We start from the raw sequence: 17,537 nt of genomic DNA on the forward strand, positions 1-17,537 counted from the left end.
GGGTGAAGCGTTCAATGCTACAAATGCAATGTATTTATTTCTGAATGTGTTTACAAGCTACGTTCTGTTTTAACGGTTTTCAGGGTGGGGGACAGAAACGGCTAATTAAGCATGCATTCTGTTTGGAGTTCAAACAATTTCTCATATTGTCTTAATTTTGCAAACCACCGACGAAAAGTGCTCAAATGGTGGTTTAAAGTTGCCTGCAAACTTTGATTTTTGCCAAGGGCTCAATTTATTGCAGCCGCAAATACAACTAAAATACTTAGGACATTTTGTTTTCCCACAGGAACATTTTGAAGGTGGGGGTGGGGTGGGGTGGGGTGGGGTTGCTTTGAGTAACTGTTACCTATCTTGATGTTACAGATGCAAACAATGCAAACGATCACACAAAGAAGCAGCAGATTTAAAATGTAAATTATAATCATGCAGGGCATGTTTTCGATCTTCTGTGTAATCTTCTATAATTATTGCTATTTTCACATCGTTCAAGTTTACAAAGTACATACAGTCGCTGCAGGTATCCCTGCATGTGACTTGTTTATTTATCGACAAGATGAGTTTTCAGTACTGGTTATGCACAGTAAATAACTCCACATTGGAAACTACGAAGAAGAGAATCTAATTTACTCTCCAATGCATTTTTTCATCCCGCACAGAATGTGCTACCAATAACAGTAAGCAAAGTACATTTAGTTATATAGTACTTTGCACTTCAGAACACCGAAGTGCCTTAGATTTCCGGGTGCATCCAGTTTTAACGAGAAGTTTCCAACTCCCTTTACGCAACTGTTTAATATTTAGTTTCACCTGCAATCCACACGCTAAATTTCCAGTAGTGTCTATTGCAAAACACGACTTCAGGTTGAGCTTGATCAACAAGTGCAAAAAAAAACCTGGCAGAACGTCGAAATTACCCAAAGCTGATTATTCCCATTTTTAAAGGAAATATTCATAACTAATTGCAGGAAAATTCATAGCTAATTTGGAACAAGTGCAACAACTACAATACTGCGGGATTTATTTTTTGTTTTGTTGGTTGTTACCTATTGCACAAGTGTTTTGTAGCATTTAAGATTGAAAATTAAGAAGGTACATTAGATACAGAGAGACAGTATGAACACAGATTCTTTCGGGAAGTCAGAAGGAACTAATGTTGCATTGCGATTTTATTGTTAAAGATTGAGATTCATTTCATTGCAACAGATAAAAGTGTGCAATTTAATCATCCCCACAGCACGCGAAACTTAGTCACGGATAAAACTGCAGACCAGAAACAGGGAGCGAAACAAGGAATTTCCCATAACCGCGGATCTAGTGCCCACGTGCTGTTGCCTGCCAATTGCAAGAGTGATATGTAAATGAGCCGGTGGGTGGTTTGCAATACTACTTAAAAGAGCGACGAGCTCGGCTTCCGAGCTACAGAAGGAGCTGGAGATCGAAGTGGACTTTGTATCGACCTGATAAAGATAATCTACAACGACATTGGGAATTGTTACATTCAACGGCGAAGTCTGCAACGAATTGTTTGGTTGTTGCACTCGCATGTTCTTTTACCTTGGACTTAATCACTGCAATATGACTCTGGAAGACACGACTGGAACTGACAATACCAATAAGAAGTAAGCGCATTTAATTATTGCTCAATTCAAAGTCGTGCAGTTATTCTGTTGGCGATCGGGTTTTAACAGTGTGGGAAAGGACCACGCGTTGATAATGTGAACTTCGTTTCTGAACTCATTCTAATAAATGTTTCTGCTTCTGTTCAGGATGCAAACAATTGACCAAGCTTTAGAAGAATTGTTGGTGGCATCCCAGCGCCAGGGTTGCTTAACCGTTGGAGTCTATGAGTCGGCGAAACTAATGAATGTGTAAGTATTGTATAATTGCATTTACTCCCCGCGTCCAAAAAAAGTGCAATTTATTGCAAAGTCATTTTCTGTATCTTTTTGAATTGAGTTGATTTTCCTTCAATTATACTGAACTTCTCGTCTTGCCCCTTGCAGTGACCCAGATAGTGTCGTTCTGTGTCTCTTGGCGGCTGACGAGGAGGACGAGAGCGACATCGCCCTGCAGATACACTTCACTCTCATTCAGGCATTTTGCTGTGAAAACGACATTAACATCGTGCGGCTGCGAGGTGTCAAGCGGCTGGAGGAGATTCTGGAAGCCGGGGAAGAGAGTGCTGAGCCCCTGGATGTTCACTGCATGCTTGTCACGGTAGGTTCCCTCATAATGCAAGTTTTAATGTAATTAAATTATTTCTGTTTAAACATCGCCGCCGCACTTGTCCGCAAATACGTAGTGTAGAATAAAATTAGCTGTTAACGAGTAGTATAGTGCTTAGTTGTTGACGGCACTTATAGAGTTAAGCTGTTGCAACAGACGTGTAACTGGAGGTTGCGTGATGAGGGAGAGGCTGACTGGAATTGACGCGCTGGTTATGCTGACGCGATTCTGAACTAACCGTTTTAATTTTGTTTGCAGAACTCTCACACCGACGTTTGGAAATGTGAGGCACTGGAGGAAGTCGGAAGCTACTGCCAGGAAAGCAGAAATAAGAACCAATGGGTGCCTATTGTTTCCCTGCAGGAACGCTGAAAGATCTGGGTGAATTTTTTAAAAAGCAGCAAAATTTGCCATCTTTTAAATAAATGTATGCCGTTTTTAAAAAGAGAGACGTGGATGAGGAAAATCTGGTTTGCGAAGGCAGTATTTTTTTAAAGATGCAAAGAATCGGCGTAGCTGGCGGGACTTGGCTGTTTTCGAGACGGCAAGTGGATTGCAACGGCTCCCGGAGCCGAGAGGGAGCAGAAGAGGCGAAGTTGCGATGAGAAAGCAGATTTGGAAATGGAAGAGGGGTTTCGAACTGGGACATTCTGTATATGTATATTTTTTTAAAAGATTGGACTGAAATGCAAAGAGGAGGAATATTGATAGACCAAGAAGGACTGACGTCGTGGTTTATTATATAACGATTGACGGTCGCGCCCAATCGCACTGGAGTTTCTCATTATGGAGAATAAAAGGAAAGGAAACCATGCGAAGCTGCACAGGATTTTGGGGGCCGTTTTTATTTCTAAACGGGAAACCTTGCACAAGCCACGGCTGTTGCACAGGAGAGAGATGCAGCAGATACGGATAGTAGTTGCATTTAATTTCAGCTCGGAGGCCAATGCAAGGAATCTCAATTGTAGTGGGCGTCGTGCAATTTGATTCGAGACTTGTGAAATGTCATGACTTTCTCGATAAGTGTTTTGTAATTATATCTGATCTTTAAGATGTGTATTAAAATAAACTTGAAAATTATATTTACAATAAATTGACATTTAAAATTACTTATTCGTCTGACTTGCCTTTAATTTCGTTTTTTTTAAGATTGGGTGAAATGCTTGAGTCAGATTCTAACAGCAGGGATGAAAAGCACGAGCCGCGTTGGGGGAGACAATAGTTGCACCTGTCTGCGCGGATAGGCATCTTGCTCTTCGGATCTATTGTTGGCTTCTGGTAAATCGTCTAACAGTTTGAGTGCAAATATTTGACTGCAATTTCAAAGAACACTGCAACCAGGCAATCTGTCTATTGCAGCCAACGTGTGCACAGCTAGTTCCCTCACATGGGTGAGGGATAGAGAGCAGCTGAGTTAGTCAAAGCATCTCATTTTCAGAACTTGCGACCCATTGACGGAGCAAGTAGGGAGAACTCCCCTGCCTCTGCCTGTTATTCACTTGAGGGGTGGTCTCAATTTAACGTGACCGTGCACTGAGTCCCTTGTTGCTGCTCTTCCTGCTAGGATAGAATTGTGCTACATTATCTGGAAATAAATCCCAGAAACATCTGATTGGAGCTGAGCCAGCTTAATATTGAGCCAAGGGGGTTGATTTTGGAGGGGGGGGTAGAGACAGGAGGAGGGGGGAGAGAGAGATTCCACATACACTCCATTCAATCTAAGAGTGGATGAGCTGAAAAATCTAGTTTTACTGAACACTGTCCTGCAAGGTGACATTTATTCCAGAGCATTACTGGTTCACATTCACTTTCAATAGCTGTTAACTTTGTGGTGATGCAACCTTAATATTTTAAATGCATTATTAATTTGGGCTAATTAAAATTAAGTTTTAAAGATGTTTTTAAAAGTTAATCCACTTCAATATCAAGTTGTGCATCAATACAGGCTAAGAGAATGAGGTTGGAAGGGATAATATATCACAAGAGAGAACCTGCAGATGCACAGAAGACACAGACACACCCCTAAATGGCCTCATTCTGTTCTTAGCTATTGGTCTGAAGTTTGGTGTGTGGCTGCTAAGCTCATGCTGTACTAGTCATTGGGCTTTGTACAATGAGCGCAGATACTGAAAAACAAGTTTGATTCCCATCATAAACACAAGGAAGTCCAGAGCTGATGGTAAAATTGGAATGAAAAGTAGAATCAGTCATGGGAATGACAAAATGAAAAGATTCTTATGAGAGCCCTACTTTTATGCAAATGGCCTTTATAGTGGAAAATCTGCCTTCCTGCTCTTGTTGCAGGAGCGATCTCTCTCTCCCTCGCTGGAGAGACAGCCTGTCTGTGATACTGCAGTGCTGGGTAATGAACCGTAGTTTTTGAAGGGCTCACGATCAAGGTTGTCTTTGCCATTGCTTGCATGGTTGGGGAAAAGGGGGGAGGAGGCTTTGGGGTTCTGATGTTCCTGTCATTTATTCTTTGGGTTTTTTTATTTCGGTGTAAGAAGTAAAAGAATTTCAGCTTGTATATTATATGCATTCTCTGATATTAACTTGAACCATTTGATCTTTAGATGGTCTGACTTGTTTGATTCCCAACCAACAAGTGTGATCAGCACTGAACTGCCTCTGGTTTGGCCTAATAAGTCATTTTCTCTACCCCAGGAAACAACTAGGAATGGACAATAAATGTCAGCATCAGCAACATCCACATCCCTTTAAGGAATATGTTCAAAAAAAGCTATTGTTGTTTTTTAAATTTAATCCTTACCTCATCCTTTGGTTTGTGCAAGCATTTCTTCCAGATGATAGCAATAAGGTGGCAGCTACAAGTTCTAAATTACTGTTCAATGTAGTTTTATTTTAACTTAAACCAAACAGCTATTATCTATGGCCTTTGGAATGCACTATACTATAATTGTATTAAATTATCAAAGAACTAAATCTAAAGAAATGATCTAAAGGCAATTTGTGGCACTTGGCATACAACCAATTCTTTCAGCCTAGACTAAATAGTGTATCAGGGTTGGAGCGACTCGGGGACTAAGCTTTCATTAGTTGTTAAGATGCTAATCCTTAGAGCAGGGCTCCCAACTTTTTATGCCGCGGACCCCTACCATTAAACAAGTGGTCTGTGAACCCCTGGTTGGGAACTCTTGCCTTGGATGGAGGCCAGTGAAAATAAACATTTGTGACCTTGGTCCTCGGGGCCAGTGAAGCCTCAGACCCTAGTGCTCCTAAAGCAGAGTATACCATTGATAAGTTCCATCAACCTATTGAACCAATAACTGCAAGCTTACTGACTTTACTGCCTGTTATGTGCTAGCATTTATGGCAGCAATGAAGTGGCTAGAGAAAGCAGGATCTCCCAGTGGCCGCACATTTTAATTCCACATCCCATTCCCATTCTGACAGGTCTATCCACGGCCTCCCCTACTGTAAAGATGAAGCCACAATCAGGTTGGAGGAACAACACCTTATATTCTGTCTGGGTAGCCTCCAACCCGATGGCATGAACATTGACTTCTCTAACTTCTGCTAATGCCCCACCAACCCCCTTGTACCCCATCCGTTATTTATATACATACATTCTTTCTCTCACTCTCCTTTTTCTCCCTCTGTCCCTCTCACTATACCCCTTGCCCATCCTCTGGGTTTTTCCCCCCTCCCCCCTTTCCTTCTCCCTGGGCCTCCTGTCCCATGATCCTCTCATATCCTTTTTGCCAATCACCTGTCCAGCTCTTGGCTCCATCCCTCCCCCTCCTGTCTTCTATCATTTTGGATCACCCCCTCCCCCTCCCACTTTCAAATCTCTTACTAGCTCTTTCTTCAGTTAGTCCTGACGAAGGGTCTCGGCCTGAAACTTCGACTGTACCTCTTCCTAGAGATGCTGCCTGGCCTGCTGCGTTCACCAGCAACTTTGATGTGTGTTGTCTTCTATCTCTGTATGTTCTTGGCTATCTTCTCCTCTGTGCCCCAGGTAAGGTTCAGGATCCCCAGTTGCACACGAGTACAGAAGGATTCTTCATTGCTGTTTCCATAACAATTTTTTTTTGAATAGTCAGGATTATTAACCCTGAGCTGAACTCACAAACCTGGAGGACTAGTGGACCACTCTTAGTCTAGCCTCTCCCCTTTGACCTGTTTGGCATGCGTGACCCTACCAAGAGCTGAAGCACAAGGCCCTGACTCCAGCCAACAGAGCTCTCTGGGTCATTGGGACATGCAAGCTATCAAACCCTACTACAAGGTTGTGGGCCTCTTGGAGGAATTACAGCGAGCTGTCATGGTACAATTGCTTTTGGAAAGAAAGGTCTCCTGATGACTGACCACTCAGCCAAAGATTCTTTTGGATGCAAATAGGGAACATATTCAATAAATGTAGGAGACAGAAAGAAGGAAAATATAGGCCAATTAGCCTAAACCTGCCATTCAGTAAATGGTCGAATTCATCACTGCAAAAATAATAAAAGGAGATTGAGAAGTCTATAATAAAATTCAGCACAGTTTTATGAAGAGAAATAATGTTTCACAAATTTATTTGAGTGCTTTGAGGATATAAACTCTGCTAAGGGTGGTCCCAAGCCTGAATGCAAAAAGGAGAAGGGTTAGACATAGGGCTAGCAACCCCATCCTGTAAAAGCCCAGTACTATAGAAATGTCAACAGAAGCTCCAACGTCCTCATCCTTGGGAGAGGAAGGATCTTCAATGATGGGCTTCACCTTGGTAACAATTTGAAAGACAGAGGCAACACACACAAGATGCTGGAGGAACGCTACAGGACTGGTAGCATCTATGGAAAAGAGTCCTGAAGCCCTGGAGAAGAGTCTTGGTCCGAAATGTTGACTGTTTACTCTTTTCCATAGATGCTGCCTGGCCTCCTGAGCTCCTCCAGCAATTTGTGTGTGTGTGTGTTTTGCTTTGGATTTCCAGCAGCTGCAACCTTTCTCAAACTCGAAAGTCTGGTATAGGTCAGAAGACTGTGGTGAGCTACCGTTGCCGGCCTAAACCCCAGCTGGGGTGATAGGCTAAGTAAGTAAACTGAGGATGTAACCAGAAGGACGATTGAAGAAGTGTACATAGATTTTTTTAAAAACATTTTATATGGTGCTACTACATAATGAAAGAGCTCATGACATCAGGAATAGTATCTACGAATTGAAGATTGCCTAGTAAACAGAAGTAAGGAGTTGGGATAAGCAGGCCACTTTCAAGTTGGTAAGTTGTAACAAGTGAGCTGCCACAAGTTTCAATTTGCATTAATAATTAAAATTAAAGGACTTAGTGTATTCAAGTAAAACTGCTGACAATTGGTGGAAAAGCGAGTTCTGAGGAAGACACAAAGTCTGTAAAAGTGTAAGATTGGACAAGTGAATGCATATATTAATTGGAAGAATTTTGTTTAAGAAATGAAAGAATAGAAAATATTGCTATACAAAGAAGTCTATGTGTCTGCATAGAAGTATATAAGGTTGGTATAGACCAAGTAATTAGCAAGACAAGTCAAATACTTGCAAAGAGGACTTAGTGTAAAAGGGGGAAATGTTGGTGCAATTTTATCAAAAGACAAAGCACATTTCATCACTTCTGAGATTCCTTACAAACCATACGTCATTCTTACTAAAAGTACATTACCAATGCAAATTAGGAAGTTAATTATTGTGCAAAGCCTGTTGCCATTTCAATATAACATTTAGCCATCAAACAATTAATTACCCTCTCAGTATGTGGCTCATGACTAACCAAACCAAAGGAGGAACATTTAGGGGTGATTTTGAGAATTTGAACCATGCAGAAACCCACCTGAAGAGGCAGGAGGAGCACCCTACCTCACAACAAAGTTTAAACATCCATAAATACAAGAGATTCTGCAGACACTGGAAATTTAGAGGAACAACACAAAATACTGGAGGAACTCAGAAACGAGAGAAAGTCTGCAGATGCTGGAAATCTGAGCAACACACACAAAATGCTCAAGGAACTCAGCAGGTCAGGAAGCATCCATGGAAAAAAGTACAGTCGACGCTTCGGGACATCTGCCCTGTTGGCATCCCTGCCCCAACTGTGGAAGAATTTGTAGTTTCCACATGGGCCTTGCAAGCCACACCACAACCCAGAAATCCTGGGTAGTAGCAGGGCATTCTTAGTTAGTACATAAGATCAAGAATGTAAATACTTAGGAAAAACTTTCTCAGAGATTTTGAGATAAGCAAACAGATTATACCAACTGCAATCAACTACAGATTTCAAGCAAATCTTCTCAAATTATTATTGGGGACCACAACTGGAATACAGTACTGTTTTCAGCTTTGGTCTCCTTATTTAAAGAAGGATATTATTGGCGGGAGGACATTCAGGGAGGTTTCATGAGACTGGTTCTTGAAAGGAAGGAGCCATCACGTAACAGGCTGGGCAGAAGTTCGGAGATTGTTTCCTCTGCTAGAGGAAGACAGAAACTTTCCCTTTAATTAAGTGCAATCGTGAACAATAGCCAGATCAGAAATACTGATCAAGTCAACTTGTTCCCACGGAGAACTCTGATAGGCCAGTCAGATGGTTCACTGCTGCTCAGTGATAAAACACAAAAAAAATCATATGTACAATTAAGAAACATTAAAAAATAGTTGAAATGCTGGAGTCATGATGATCATGATGAAGTCTGCTGGAGAGAGACATTTATAAACATGCTGTCCTCCATAATTCAAAGAGATTGAAGGATAAGGTTGCAGGGTGACAAAACATGGCAGGAGCACTTGGAACTGATAACAAGGAACTGTTCTTTGGAGACTGATGCGAGAAGAAATTTCTTGTGGTGAATTGATGGTGGTGAATTTTCAAAATTCTCTGTCCCAGAGAACTGCGGAAGCAGAGTCATTGAACTTATTTAGGCTCAGATATATTTTTGGATTTCTAGGCTCTCAAGTTTCATGTGGAGCAGGCATGAAAGTGAAGTTAAGACTAAGGTCAGATCAGTAATGATCTTACTGAATGGTGCATAATGGCTGAAGGGATTTGCAGTCTTACTGCTGATCCTATTACTTATCCCTCCAGGTCCTCCAATAAACTTTGGCCATTTTTTTTTCCAGATGGATTCTATAAACTACTTGAGAATGTTAACTTGGAATCAATAATATATTATATTTGTGTGATGCATTTCCAAATCTCTAGATCTCTAAATATTAGCTAAAAAAAATTCTGCTAAAGCTCTCATAAACTAACCTGGTCATGTATAGGGAGAATTGGAAGTGATGATATGTCAGTTGCTCTTCAGGGTTCTAAGTAAATTTATTATCAATTTACATAAATTTCACTACATTCTACACTGAGATTCATTTTCTTGCAGGCTTTGACAGGAAAAAAGGAATACAGATTAGAGAGGATCTGTATTTGATACGTGAACAGTGAAATGCATCGTTTGCATAAAAATCAAATCAGCGAGGAATGCGTTGGGCTGCCTGCAAGTGTTGCCAAGCTTCTGGCACCAACATAGCATGCCTACAACTCACGTGCCCTGACTTTACAATTTTGGAATGTGGGAGGAAACCAGAGCACCCGGAGGAAACCAGAGCACCCAAAGAAAGCCCACAGGGTCACAGGGAGAATAGGACTTGAACCCCGATCAGTGATCACTGGCATTGTAAAGTGATCATTACACTATCACCACCCCTGACAATAGAATCTTATGAAAAAACTACATGTAGACAAAAACTGACAACCCACATGCAAAAGAAATCTGTAGGTCGTAGAATCATTGTTTGTCTAGATGGGAGAGTCCTGTTGTACACAAACAACTAAGTGTGTGATTGCATGCCTCAATTAAAGACTAGCTATAATTACTCTGTTTTTCTTTCTTTCACTCAGGGTGCCTCTACATCCTCCTGTAATTTCAACTAAAAGTTAACCTGCCCTTACACAGCATCTTTGACAACTCAGTGAAAAACTCTGCAAAAGTAGGCACTCGTAAACTAGGAGATAAAGCAACACACACAAAATGTTGGCGGGTCAGTCGGACGTTGACTGTTTACTCTTATCCACAGATGCCGTCTGACCTGCTGAGTGCCTCCAGCATTTTGTGCTTGGATTTCCAGTATCTGCAGATTTTCTCTTGTTTGTGTTTTAAAGCAAGGTGATCAAAGTGCTCACAGGGCTGCTAAACTGTTCTGATTAGGGTTGCGCCAATTTTTAAAATGCTATTTTACTTACAATGATCTCTGTCTGATACCGAGGGACAGCTCATCAGAGGAATGATTGGATTATAATTTGTTAGATGTTCGTCTGAATAGGCCAGATTATTACCTCATTATTCACTAACTACTGCAGTCTAGCCAGGACAATAAGTGCATTTTAACAGGGCCACCTTGACTGATATACTATCTTATTTGGCGCGGCTAAAAATATGTAGGTGAGAAGGCATGATGGTATCAGAGATTAGCACAGAATCCAAGCAAATAAATTTTATCACAAACATGAGAAAATTTGCAGATGCTGAAGATATGTATATTTTATCCACATGACTGCACGGTGAAGGAGTTTTTTTTTAACCCCCAAATTAGAAGGAAAAGACACATTTAAAAACAAAAAAAATACTTGACATAACAAACACAAGAAATTCCTCAAATACTGGAAATCCAAAACAACATGCACAAAATGCTGGAGAAACTCAGCAGGCCAGGCAGCATTCCTGGCCCGAAATGTCAACTGTTAACTATTTGCCACAGAATCTGCTTGGCCTGCTGAGTTCCTCCAGCATTTTGTGTGAGCACTTGATTTAAGACTACTTAGTACAACATAGCCGCATAGCATAGGTACAATTCATTAAATTGTCTCCTGTGAGGACACTTAACGAGATTAAAACCAAAGTCTTGGTGATGGCTGTTTTGTAGTTTGGTGCTAACTCAGCCTTCATTTAGCAAATTCAATTAGAGCCTACTTTTTGGAATCTGCATTTTCCCAAGAGTCATTTTGGCAATTTGCATTTCCATGGCACTGATGATTTGCCTTTGAGAGCTGCTCAAAGCATTTTACCTGTACAGCCAATTAAGTATTTATCTGAAGTGTAATCACTGTTAAAAGATAGGAGGCAGGGCAAACAGTTTGTGCATAACAAGTTCCAACAAGTAGTAATATAATAATAATAATCAGTTTTTAAAATTGTAATTAAATTCTGCCCAGCTCACCAGGGAGAACTTTTCTAACTTTTTGATATGGTGCTATTTGTGGTGCCAAGAGAGGGAAAAGCAGGTTTTGTTTAACTCATAAAAGATGCCTCTTCTGATGGTGCAGGACTACTTTAGTTCTACGATCAGTGGCAGCCTAGATTTCTGCAAACGGAATGAAGTCAAATTGCCACAGATGCTGCCTGGCCTGCTGAGTTCCTCCAGCATTTTGTGCGTGTTGCCTGAGTTTCCAGCATCTGCAGATTTTCTCTTCTTTGGGAAGGTCAGATTCGAGTTTATTATCATAAGAGCAGTTGCAATGAAAAACATACTTGCAGCAGCATCATGAGCATGTGGCAATATGGCATCATATAAGCAGCATTCCCAAGATGAACAAATATTAAGCACAAAATATACACAATTTTTTTACAAGAAAACACAATTCACGTTGTCTCAAAGGTAAATAATGGTCTAGGATACAAGCGGAACTTCCCAAATCTTGAAGATAACGCCATGAATTAGTTTCTGACCAAGCCCTGAAATGGCACGTCATGCTAACAGCTCAGGCTCCTTAGGCTGCCACACAGCTAGAAGCAGTGAAGAATGGAAAAGCAGGCAATCTTACACATCTGTCTAGATTCCATCATGTGTCAAAACTTCAAAGAATGAGAACAACTTAAAAAAAGCTTTAAAACTGAACCTAAACAATTTTAACCATCCAGGCTAAGCCTTTTTCTCACGACTGCCATTGAGTAGGAGGTACAGAAGCTTTGTGTCCCACACCACCAGGTTCTGAAACAGTTATTACCCTACAACCATCAGGCCCCTGAACCAGCATGAATAACTTTATTCACCACTACTCTGAACTATGGAGATTCTGTGACTTTCTGATAAGAGGAGAATTGCTTTTTTCATTTTTTAAAATTATATATTTTATACTAGTTTAACAATACCTATGACTTTGGCAATGTTTATCTTAATCTCAGTTTATATTGTTACTGATATATATATTTGAGATAATTCTCCTCTTGATTGTATTTATGCTCCTTTTAAATCAATAAAAAGATTAATAAAGAAAGAAAGAAAGAAAGGAGATTCTATGACGAAGGGTCTCGGACCGAAACGTCGACTGTACCTCTTCCTAGAGATGCTGCCTGGCCTGCTGCGTCCACCAGCAACTTTGATGTGTGTTGTTTCTATGACTTTCAGACTCACTTTCAAAGACTCTTTACATCCTAGTCTCAGTATTATTTTCATTTGCACAATTTGTTTTCTTGGTGCTGGTTCAAAGTTCAAAAAAAGTTGATTAAGTAAGTAGATATATGTCTCCATATACAACCCTGAGACTCATTTTCTTGCCGGCATACTCAATAAATATTATGATAGAAGAATAACCATTATAGAGTCAATGAAAGACCACATCAACTGGCCATTTGTTTAACCAGTGTACAAACAACAACAAACTGTGCAAATACAAAAAGAAAGAAATAATAATTATAACTAAATATTGAGAACATGAGATGAAGAGTCCTTGAAAGTGAATCCACAGATTGTGGGAACATTTCCGTGATGAAGCAAGTGAAGTTATCCCGACTGGTTCAAGAACCTGATGGTTGAGGGGTAATAACTGTTCCTGGACCCGGTGCTATGAGTTCTGAAGCTCCCGTACCTTCTCCTGATGGCAGCAGCAAGAAGAGAGCATGACGTGGGTGGTGGGTTCCCTGATGATTGATGCTCCTTTCCTGTGACAACGCTTCATGTAGATGAGCTCAATGATGCAGAGGGCTTTACCTGTGATGGACTGGGCCATATACAGCTACTTTTTGTAGGATTTTCTTTTCGAGGGCATTGGTGTTTCCATACCAGGCTGTGATGCAGCCAGTCAACATACCACATCACACATCTATAGAAGTTTGTCAGAGTTTTAGATGTCATGCCAAATATTCACAAACTCCTAAGGAAGTAGAGGCACTGCCGTGCTTTCTTCATATTTCGCACTTACTGTATGTGCTGGTTCCAGGACCGGCCTCCTCCTGAAATCAGTAATCAGCTCTTTGGTCTTGCTGACATTGAGTGAGAGGTTGTTGTTCTTGTGGTACCACTCAGCCAGATTTTCAATCTCCCTCCTATGTGCTGATTTGTCACCACCTTTGATTAAGTCTATGACAGTGGTGTCATCAACAAACTTTAATATGGCATTGGAGCTGTGCTTAGCCACACAGTCATAAGCGTAAAGTGAGTAGAGCAGGGGGCTAAGCTCACAGCCTTGTGGTACACCTGTGCTGACGGAGACAGCGGAGGAGATGGTTTTGCCAATCTGAACGTCTGCAAGTGAGGAAATTGAGGATATAATTGCACAAGGTGGTATGGAGGCCAAGTTCTTGAAGCTTATTGATTAGTTTGGAGGGGATGATAGTATTGAATGCCAAGCTGTAGTGATAAAGAGCATCCTGATGTATGCACCTTTGCTGTCCAGATGTTCCTGGGTTGAGAGAGGGGTCAATGGGATTGCATCTGCTATGCGCCTATTGCACCGGTAGGGAAATTGTAGCAGATTCAAGTAAGTCGCTTCTCAGTCAAGAGTTGATATGTTTCATCACCAACCTTTCAAAGCACTTCATCACTGTGGACGTAAGTGCTACTGGACAATGGTCACTGAGGCAGGTTATCACCTTCTTCTTAGGCACCAGTAGAAGTGAAGACTGCTTGAAGCAGGTGGGTACCTCCGACTGCTGAATCAAAACGTTAAAGATCTCAGTGAACACACCAGCTAGTTGACCAGCAACTGGCTGGTGTGTCAGTGTTCGTTCCTGTATAGCTTTTCGTAAAATTCTGTTGTATTTCTTCCGTATAAATGTCTGGAGGAATATAAATCTCAAGGTAGTATATGTAACATACACGTCCTTTGATTATAAATTTAAACTTTGAAATCCTCTGGGTTATTTCAAGTACTATTGAAAGGAAACTTTTGTATCCATGCACAAAGCAAGTAGTAAAGGGAGATTATAATGTGTCTTAATTTAGGAGACCAGCTCACATATGTGGGTGTTTCAGTAATTCTACAGAAAATAGGAAGTGAAATGCAAATTGAGTGTGCCTGAACTTTTGTTAACATCCTGTTTGTAGAAGACACCCATTTAGCACAATTTAGCACTCTGATGCACAGCAATTAGATTTTGGTGGAAGAATCCAAGTTATTCTGGAATGCCTAGCAGTCTCTACTGTTGCAGTTATTAGCTTCATATACGTAGCAGAGTGTCCCTCCAACGACAAAGCAGTGTACTCTGGATCAGCAGTTATCGTGAATGTCAAATAGAATTTGCCGCAAGCTTATTTTATCCCTTTTTTTGCCAGATTCCAGTCCTTCCTGTGGACACCGAAAATTGTAGAAAACTGCAATATTATCAATAGGCAATCAGGTATGATTCTTGATGGTGCTGCTGATTACAGCATCACCACTCTTTTAAGGCTGGCTTTGTCCTTACCTGGTGATTTCTAGCGGCTTTGCCAAATGGAGATTGTATGTGATCTCCATCTAATCTCTTACTCCACGAAATATATCTGCTCCCCACTGTTGTGCCTACTTATACCGGATAGCCTGGCTGGTTGAGCAGTGCCTCAACGATATCATGCACTCAACGTCAGCAAGGCCAGAGAATCGACTGATCTTCGGGGAGGGGAAGGTGGGAGGACACACACCAGTCCTTATTTGTGGAAAGGGCAAGCAGCTTTACGCTCTGGACATCAACAGCCCCAAGGATCCTTCTTGGGCCAAGCACGTCAATGCAATCGCAAAGAGTCACCGCCTCATGAGGAGTTTGAAGATCTTCAAAGACTTGCAGGTTTTGATAGATATTGGGTGGGGAGCATTCTGACTGGTTGCATCACCACCAGGCTATGGAGGTTCGCTTCTCCGTGGATTGTCATCCTGTCGTGGTGGAGAAGCTTGTGTGGTCCTGAGATCCCAAGAGCAACGCCGTCTGGAGCTATGCTCCTGGTAGGGTCACCCATGGCTGTAAGGTCGAGGGTGAGGTCCCTGACAAAGAACAATCCAACCAAGACCTCAACGGTGGAACAGGTGGACGGAAGCTTCTTCGAACTCAACGGCTGTGAAGGCGGATGAAGGCTGCAACAAACCCATCAGCTCCAATCGTCGTGGTTTCCATGCCATTAGAATCAGTTGGTCGATTTGTGAAGTATTGTGTGCTTCTTGGAGTGCAACATCAAGTACACGTTAAACAAATTATACACACAGGCATCTTCGCTCTGTGGGCCACTTCTTCAGAACGAAGACCATCATCCTTGACCTCGAGGGATAGCCACGACGATAATGGAGGTTCCAATGTGTAGGACCAAGAGAAATTGCGGAAGGTTGCAGACTCAGCTAGTTACATCTCCCCCACCATCAGAATTCTGAACAGTCCACAAACCAGCAAACACTGCCTCATTATTCTTCTTTTGCACTGTTCATTTATTTTTATAACTTACAGTGTTTTTTTATGTCTTGCGTTGTGCTGCTGCTACAAAACAACAAACTTTGTGACATACAGTATGTCAGCGATAATAAACCTGATTCTGATTCAAGTTAAAGGAGCTCAAAACAGACTGAAAATTAAATCTGGAACCTTGTTGGGTTTGTACAACTCGAGAGGTTGTGGGGGAAATAAAGGGCATTAAGGCCAAAAATCCTTCTGAAAATAAGATATTATCAAAAAAAACCCCTCCACAGTACCTACATCTTATAAAAGATATCATCTGTTGATACTTCACATTTAGTGTTCAATATGCAAACAGGTTAATTCCCTAGAATGCACGAATTGCACAAAGTGTGGGCACAGTTTTATGCCTGAAAGATAAAGATACAAGATTGAAAATAGCTGGCTCTGAAGCACGTTTTCATTTCTTTGGTTTCATGTTTTTCAGAGATGTAACTTATTCTGAATAAGTATCACTGGAAAAGAATATGAGCCAAATTTCACAGAGCACACACACAAAGAGCCCAACTTTATTTTCATTGGCTGATGCTCTGAGCAGCTTGTTGTAGGTTATTTGGTTGCATTGCTCGATGGCCAGACCCATTGCTGGCATGTGTTACCTTTAAATTTTCCTTCTCCAGTTCATCAGCATACCCTTCCAGTCATTTTTCCTTTTAACTCCACCTCCAAGTCCCCTCTCCCCCCAGGTTATACTTGGATTACTTTTCAAGCACCATCAACACTTTTCTGATTCTGAAACGGGGGAAATATGCTACTTTAAAATAAATAATCGGTGATTAGGATCATCTGCAGCATTGGTCAAGACGGTGATACACAAACATGCTGTGCAATCTCTTCCTCACTCACAGATGCTGTTTGACTTGATGAATTTTCTAATTTTCTATTTTTGTTATAGTTTCAGAAGTAGCTATTACATTGTCATAAAGTAACTATTACACTATTTAGAATATCATCTATATGAGATTCAGAGCTGTGACTAATTACAAGGTTAGAGCTGGGCTTGAATTTTTCAATTTTTAGTTTTAGTTTAATTTGGTACCTGTTTTCAACAAAATCAGATGCATTAATTTTTTTAAAGCATCACTCAAGAAAATGATCAAATTACGATTTTAGCAACTTAGCATAGTACAGATCCTTCAATCCGTAGTGTTGTGCCAAACTTTTTATCTTCTCTAAAATCAACCTAGCCCTTCCCTCTCACATTAATGTCCTCTTTTTTCTCCTTTCATCTATGTAACTATCTGAGAGTTTCATTTTACACACTTCAGGCAGGGTTCAATTCTTGAGAACTGCTTGCACCCTGAACAATTTACAAGTCGGAAATGAGGCCACAAGCTGCATTGCCATGCGGCAGAAGATGTCCGCAGCCCCACAGCAGCTGGCAAATCCATTCCCCCACTCTCCTAAAGGCTCAATCAGTTGTACGGACTGTACACAAGTCGGCATTTGTAATCTAGAAAAAACCACAATGGGCAACTAAACTGATATTGTTAATGAAAGCCGCAGATGGCCATTCAAACATAGTAAACTTTATTGTCTTCTGTATGCTTACTAACTAACTTATTATTGCACCCACAATAGTAAGGGATCAGTAGTTCTTAATGTGCATTTAGAAAATAAGATGCAATATTTTTAAAACAAAATGAATAGAGTATT

General features: G+C 41.0%; 1 protein-coding gene across 1 annotated transcript; it reads left to right on the forward strand.

Moving 5' to 3' along the window:
* The first annotated feature begins 1,422 nt into the window (after nucleotides 1-1,422).
* On the forward strand, nucleotides 1,423-3,338 carry LOC134337564 (growth arrest and DNA damage-inducible protein GADD45 beta-like). The gene is made up of 4 exons (XM_063032693.1): nucleotides 1,423-1,622; nucleotides 1,770-1,871; nucleotides 2,007-2,220; nucleotides 2,488-3,338. Exons 1-4 carry the CDS (start codon nucleotides 1,546-1,548, stop codon nucleotides 2,599-2,601), a joined length of 507 nt encoding a protein of 168 aa, XP_062888763.1. The 5' UTR covers nucleotides 1,423-1,545; the 3' UTR covers nucleotides 2,602-3,338.
* Nucleotides 3,339-17,537: the final 14,199 nt, after the last annotated feature.

This window comes from Mobula hypostoma, chromosome 24 (assembly GCF_963921235.1).
Source record: "Mobula hypostoma chromosome 24, sMobHyp1.1, whole genome shotgun sequence".
Taxonomy (NCBI): Eukaryota; Metazoa; Chordata; class Chondrichthyes; order Myliobatiformes; family Myliobatidae; genus Mobula; species Mobula hypostoma.

Bases quoted from the DNA above. Each gene is read 5' to 3' on its own strand.
- LOC134337564 (XM_063032693.1), top strand. From the start codon at position 1,546: ATGTTCTTTTACCTTGGACTTAATCACTGCAATATGACTCTGGAAGAC. The intron at 1,623-1,769 runs GTAAGCGCATTT...GCTTCTGTTCAG, and splicing joins ACTGACAATACCAATAAGAA to GATGCAAACAATTGACCAAG. The intron at 2,221-2,487 runs GTAGGTTCCCTC...TTTTGTTTGCAG, and splicing joins TTCACTGCATGCTTGTCACG to AACTCTCACACCGACGTTTG.